General features: G+C 41.7%; 1 protein-coding gene across 1 annotated transcript; it reads right to left on the reverse strand.

Moving 5' to 3' along the window:
• Positions 1-3898: 3898 nt before the first annotated feature.
• Positions 3899-6282, reverse strand: LOC142140544 (cystatin-B-like). The gene is made up of 3 exons (XM_075198258.1): positions 6058-6282; positions 4966-5067; positions 3899-4080 (listed from the first exon to the last, which is right to left on the reverse strand). Exons 1-3 carry the CDS (start codon positions 6124-6126, stop codon positions 3952-3954), a joined length of 300 nt encoding a protein of 99 aa, XP_075054359.1. The 5' UTR covers positions 6127-6282; the 3' UTR covers positions 3899-3951.
• Between the last annotated feature and the right edge of the window lie 830 nt (positions 6283-7112).

The raw sequence follows: 7112 nt of genomic DNA on the forward strand, positions 1-7112 counted from the left end.
ATTTACTTTCACTTTACACCCTAATTATAGTGCTCCCTATTAATGTCCCCTTACTTAGTGGGCATCCTATTGTCACAGCTCACTGTACCTACCTGTGCATCCTACTTACTGTACGGTCTACTGCAAACTCTCTTCCCACCCTCCATAGTATTATGTATCCTCCTTGCTGTGTATAATATGTCTATTATAATACCTCCGTCCTTCCCTAACATCAGCTCCTGTTATTTCCAATCATGTCAGTGCTGAATCCAGCAGCACATTCATCCATACTGACATCACACTGCTGGGGAACGTGTTACCCCGTCAGACTCACCTTTCTATACACCACTACCCTAAGAGCTCATTATGATTTTTTATTTTGAAATTTAATTTTATTCTTGCTGTCCTCTTTTATTTTGAGCCGTAAACATTTGAGACCTATATTAGTTATTTAGATTTAACACAGATTACCAACCGCAGTGCACTAAGATTCTCCAGCAAACTGTTTAATAAATATTGATTTGTGCGTTACCAGTGCGTTGATTTTTCCTTTTTGTCCACCCTAATAATTATACAGCTTTGGTACATCCCATTATGTGAGCTACAATGAAGTAGAAAAAGGAGAATTGGAGAATTACACTTAGGGACATATTTAATTAGAATTTGCGGCCGCACTGGTCCCAGAACCGCAACATTGCAGATTTCTGTGCTCACCCCATAGGGCTGCGCACAGAAATCCTCGATGTTGCGGTACCATAATAGCACTTTATGGGCACAGCCTCAGGTAATCGCAGCTGTGAAGTCTAATTGAATATGCCCCTTAATTTCCTTTCCTTGACATACTCCACGGCAGCCTCGTGTTTCCACCCATGTTACATAGTTACATAGTTGATGAGGTTGAAAAAAGACACCAGTCCATCAAGTTCAACCTATTTTGGATCTCCTGCGATCCTGCACTTATATTTGAAATTGACCCAGAGTAATCTGTTGCAATTGTGAACATTCCCCCAGACTCAATATTACAGTCCTATTTTTACCCTATATCCACTACTATCCTTCATTTTAATTAATGGTCGTATCCCTGGATACACTTTTCCGCTAAAAATTTGTCTAACCCTTTCTTAAACATATCTATTGAATCTGCCATCACAACCTTCCCTGGCAATGAATTCCATATCTTGACTGCCCTTACTGTAAAGAACCCCTTCCTTTGCTGGTTGTGAAACTTCCTCTCCTCTAACCTTAGAGGATGACCACGTGTCCTTTGTATAGTTCTTGGGGTAAAAAGTTCCCATGAAAGTTCTCTGTATTGACCCCTAATGTATTTGTACATAGTAATCATATCTCCCCTTAGACGCCTCTTTTCTAAAGTAAACATGCCTAAACTGGCTAACCTTTCCTCATAACTTAATGACTCCATATCCTATCAATTTTGTCGCCCTTCCCTGAACCCTTTCTAGTTCCAAATTATCTTTTTTATAGAGTGGTGCCCAGAACTGTACTGCATATTCAAGATGAGGTCTTACCAATGATTTATACAGTGGCAAAATTACACTGTCTTCCCTTGCATCTATGCCCCTTTTTATGCATGCCAATACTTTGTTTGCCCCTGCAGCTGCTGCTTGACATTGAGCACTATTGCTAAGTCTACTGTCTACGAGCACTCCCAAATCCTTTTCCATTATAGATTCTCCTAAATTAATTCCATTTAATTTATAGATTGCGTTCTTGTTTTTGATCCCTGAATGCATAACCTTACATTTATCTGTGTTAAACCTCATATTCCATTTGGCCGCCCAATCCTCCAGTTTATTTATGTCCCTCTGTAGAGAAGCTACATCTTGCTCTGATTTTATTACCTTACAGAGTTTAGTGTCATCTGCAAAAATAGAAACTTTACTCTCTAAACCATCACCAAGGTCATTAATATATTAAAAAGGAGTGGTCCCAGCACGGAAACTTGAGGTTCTCCACTTAAAACTAGACTAAGACCAATTAGAAAATGTTCCATTTATCACAACTCGCTGTTCCCTATTTTCTAACCAGTTTTTGATCCAAGTACAAATGTTGTTTCCTAGACCCAGTTCCCTTATTTTGTAAACCAACCTCTTGTGTGGCACTGTATCAAAGGCCTTTGCAAAATCTAAGTAGACCACATCTACTGTCCCGCCCTGGTCTAAGTTCCCACTAACTTCCTCATAGAAACTAATTAGATTAGTTTGACATGACCTATCCCTCACATAGTTACGATTTGGGGGACAGCTTGGAAAGTTACTAAAGACACCAATGTGGAGAAGTCACCGTATATATCCCCCAGGTGTGTCCAATTTCCTGTCTACACTCTGAGTAGGGTATTAACCCATTGTGTGGGCTGCCATGGAGTATTTCAAGGAAAGGAAACAGTGAATGTAATCCTACAATTTTTTTTTTAAATGAACAGGTGCCAGCGATCCCTGGATATCAAGGCATGCTGGTTCTTGTGGTTCTACAAATACACTTTAGGGCTGCCAGGGCCAGCAGTGCACCAGTGAGAAAATGCTACTTGCATCTAAACCAGACCTTATTCTATTGAAACCATTATCTATAGAACATTAATTTAATACAGAATATTTACATCCTTGTGTAAAATTCTATTAGACCCACAAATGACATTTCAGGTGTCCTTCTGGTTTATGTATGGACACTGTACTGCCTTTATATAGACTTAGAGCTTATAAATGTAAGACATTTTTTTGCAAACCTTAATTTCAGGCTCCGGACCTATCACTTTTAAGAAGAAAAATAAGATATTGGAGTAATGATCCCTCCGCTCTGTCCACTGACAGACTAATTCCCCCCCAGGATACTGTACACAGCCCGGCACTCTGGAGCCCCAAATTTACAGCTCAGAGGTGACCTGATCTGTCCCCTCAGATGAAGGATAATGAGAGAGATTAAATGAATTATAAAGAAAGTAGGACAATGGAAAAAAAAAGGGTTTAATAATTAAGAGGGGGGTGAAGAATGGAGCATTAATCATTAAAAAATTATGGAGGATGAAGTGTTAATGATTGATAGATGTATGGTAACCATTTTCAACATAATTCCTTGGGTGCACACCCTAAATAAGCCCCTTCTATGTACCCCTAGGCATCGTTTACCAACACCCCTGTGTACTAGACCATATCATTGGCTTCTCGTCAAGCTGTTACCACAGAATGGAAGTTCTCATGTTTGCATCATATTCCTGGAAAATGCGTCCAGACAATGACTTTAGCTCCCTAGTTATTCTATAATTCACATGATACGCCCTATGTATGGGCACAGAACAAGGCTCTTTAAGGTACGGCACCCTTGTAACTGACAGAAGCACATTACCAAATATCCCACAGCTCCATTCAGGAACAAATGTTGGATTTCTAGGAGTTAGTACAGACTTAATTTTGGTTAAAAGACTAATTAACTTGTCATGTTATATAGAAGTGAATGTTTTGTACTGGGACCTGTAGTACTATAACAAGCACCATATTAAAAAGTCTCACTTTACAGTGTTAAGGGATCTGATGTATCAGGTAGTTACGACTGCAGTAATTTCAGCTGCTGTGAGATCACTGGTCCCGCCCCAGTGTATGATTTCACCAATCCCTGGTGTGAATGTCCACAAAGCAAGACTGCCACTCATCCTCTGCCTGCTCAGGGAATTCCCTCCCAACAAGACAGCCTGCTGCAGAGAACCGAGACCATGATGGGCATGTTTTATTAGAATAAACACTCCAGTTAGTACATGTATATTATTCAGCACTGTTACTGATATTTGCATTAATGTCACTTGCACTTTTCTAATTAGCACTGCTTAGTAAATAAAACCAATAGTCTGTATAAAACTCAATGAATACTCAGAAGCTATAATAGCGTAAAGCTAATTTTATTATAATAAAGTTTGTTAGCAGCAGGAGCAGGAGGGGGGGGGGGGGGGGGGGGTCAGTTACTGGGCTAGAAGTATTTGATCTCATCATCTTTGGTTTTGTCCAGCTGGACGTCCGTGAGGCTCATCTCCTGATCAGCGCTGGGGAGCGGTTGATAGACGCGCAGATGTATGTACTGCTCACTTCCTACACAGACCTGAGGGAGACAACAGGGGCAGAACAGGTCACAAGTAAACAATATTCAGTATATAAACATGTAGTGTGAAGCACAAAGGGTCACATTAATGTATTAGATTCAACTGCTATAATGTACAAATCTAAATACTTAAGGTTTACGCTTAACCAGAGTAATAGCTATGAAACTAATCACCCGTTCCTAGACAGCAGCTGTGATCTGACACCTTTATATCAGCCAGAAGAAACCTTCTCAGCAGTTTGTGTTACAGGAGCTCCTCTGTGGGATTGGACCAGACGGTCTTCACTCCCCACACACATCAATGAGCCTTTAGCACCCATGACTGTCACTGGTTGTCCTTCCTTGGACCCCACAAGACCGGCCCTTTTGGAGATGCTCTGACCCAGTTTAGCCATCACAATTTGGGACTTCTCAAAGTCACCCAGATCCTTACACTGCCATCTTTCCTGCTTCCAAAACATGAACTTCAAGAATTGACCGTTCACTTGTTCCCTAATAAATCACCCCTGACAGGTGTCACTGTAACCTGATAATCAGTGTTATTCACTGCACTGGTCAGTGGGTTATTGTTGTAGCTGATCAGTGGGTTTTGTAAAGTTCATATTTATTATTTCTATGAACTGGCAGCAGAGGCTGCTTGTAAGCATTACATAAAAAAAAAAAATCTCTTGTTCTTACTGTATTAGATTAGTCTTCTATAAAGAGTTTAGCATTTGGATCTTCACATTATCTATTGTCATTCTATAGTTTGACAAATGTTAAGCATATGATATACACCAGTCTATAGAGCCATAGAAAACATCCACAATTTAAAGAAAAGGAAAAATACAAATTAGCATAGTAGTTCATTAGCAATCTATTAATGTACAGATATCCAGTCATTACCTTAATGAAGTAATTTGTCCCAGCAACAGTTTGAGTCTTGTATTCAACAGCATTAAAAATGCTGAAGGATCTCCCAGTCTTCTCCTCCACCTGCTTTTTCATCTGAGGAGAACAGGAGACAAGGTTATCAGACCATGGTCGGGCCAGACAACACAGGGGCCAGACCAGAAGTCTGGTGCTCACTAAGGCTTCAGTGGATGATATGACTCAGCCTCATGTCATTGTGGGAGAAACAGGCAGTGCTGTCCCAGACCCCACCACTAGGAGGAGCCCAACTTGTAATTTGAGGAAGGGTCACTTCCTCAGGGTTTAATTTCATTTAGCTGAAATCTGTAGAAGCCAAATAAGGTGCAGCCACCAGGAAAGAGGGAGAGCAAAAAGTCAAAGATGGATTTGGTTCGATTAGATCAGGATATGGTCTAGTTTGTCCAATCAGGAGACTTGTGTCATCCTTGATAATAAGGCTGCAGTTACAGAAATCATAGGCAGCAACTCACATTTGTATCCAGTCACAGTGCAGAACGCTTCCTATTGGCCAATACAACAGCAGCAACAACTGGGACTAAATATACTAACCAGCCAGAGGACACCAACACTGGGCACCGTATACTTCTATATAACATACAGTGTCCTAGTATGGGGATGGCATCATGGGATTATTCTATATAATATATATCAAAGGCACACAAGCAACTCCAATATTTCTGATGCCCATTATATCTACACAAACATTGTTAATTCACATTATATAAAAAAGTTACCTCCTATGCTGGGTTATTAATTTAGTAATACAATTTAGCTGATCGGCCCATGGCCGAGTAATGTCCTTATCTTGCGGAGTGGGATATAGAGAGGCACAGCCAGAGCGGAGAGCAGTTTACATAACGAAAAGCAGCTTTGTCTGCAAAGTGTTCTTTCCTCTTTTTACCTAAACTACTAACAGAACAAGAGCCGGAATGAGCACTTACCTGATGGAGGAGGGGGAGCAGCTTATAACATAACAGGTGGATATTATACAGTCACAGATAGATACAATGTATCCCGCACACTGTCAGGTTCCCGCACTTCAGCGCCCCCTAGCGGCTCACTCACCTGGTCACATATAGATTGTACTGCACTGTCCGCGGGCTGAACATCTCCGAGACCCCCAACTACAGGCATGATTGTATCAGTCCGTGTCCTAAACTAATGTATCCCACATCCACTACTGCACCTGTTATATAGTGCGGGACATACCATTATTCAGTAAGTGAGGGGGCGGCGCCTCGGCAGGACAAACTGTGAGCATAGATCCTGCAGATGGGTGTAGATTTAATGGTGCGGATTTCCCCTCATACAAAGTGCGTTGGATGAATCCTCACCTGAAACTTATCTATGAGATGTATCTTGTAACTAGTAGTATAGTATACGCTGTACTGCACCCCCAACTTACTATGCAGCCTATTCCCGTTACCCCCTAACTTACTGCACCCCCCAACTTATTATGCAGCCTATTCATGTTACCTCCTAACTTACTGCACCCCCCAACTTACTATGCAACCTATTCCCGTTACCCTCTAAATTACTGCACCCCCAACTTACTATGCAGCCTATTCCCGTTACCCCCTAACTTACTGCACCCCCCAACTTACTATGCAGCCTATTCATGTTACCTCCTAACTTACTGCACCCCCCAACTTACTATGCAACCTATTCCCGTTACCCTCTAAATTACTGCACCCCCCAACTTACTATGCAGCCTATTCCCGTTACCCCCTAACTTACTGCACCCCCCAACTTACTATGCAGCCAATTCCCGTTACCTCCTAACTTACTGCACCCCCCAACTTACTATGCAGTCTATTCCCGTTACCTCCTGACTTACTGTACCCCCCAACTTACTATGCAGCCTATTCCCGTTACCCCCTAACTTACTGCACCCCTCATCTTACTATGCAGCCTATTCCTGTTAGCTCCTAACTTACTGCACCCCCAACTAACTATGCAGCCTATTCCTGTTACCTCCTAACTTACTGCACACCCCAATTTACTATGCAGCCTATTCCTGTTACCTCCTAACTTACTGCACACCCCAACTTACTATGCAACCTATTCCCGTTACCCCCTAAATTACTGCACACCCCAACTTACTATGCAGCCTATTCCTG

This window comes from Mixophyes fleayi, chromosome 2 (assembly GCF_038048845.1).
Source record: "Mixophyes fleayi isolate aMixFle1 chromosome 2, aMixFle1.hap1, whole genome shotgun sequence".
Taxonomy (NCBI): Eukaryota; Metazoa; Chordata; class Amphibia; order Anura; family Limnodynastidae; genus Mixophyes; species Mixophyes fleayi.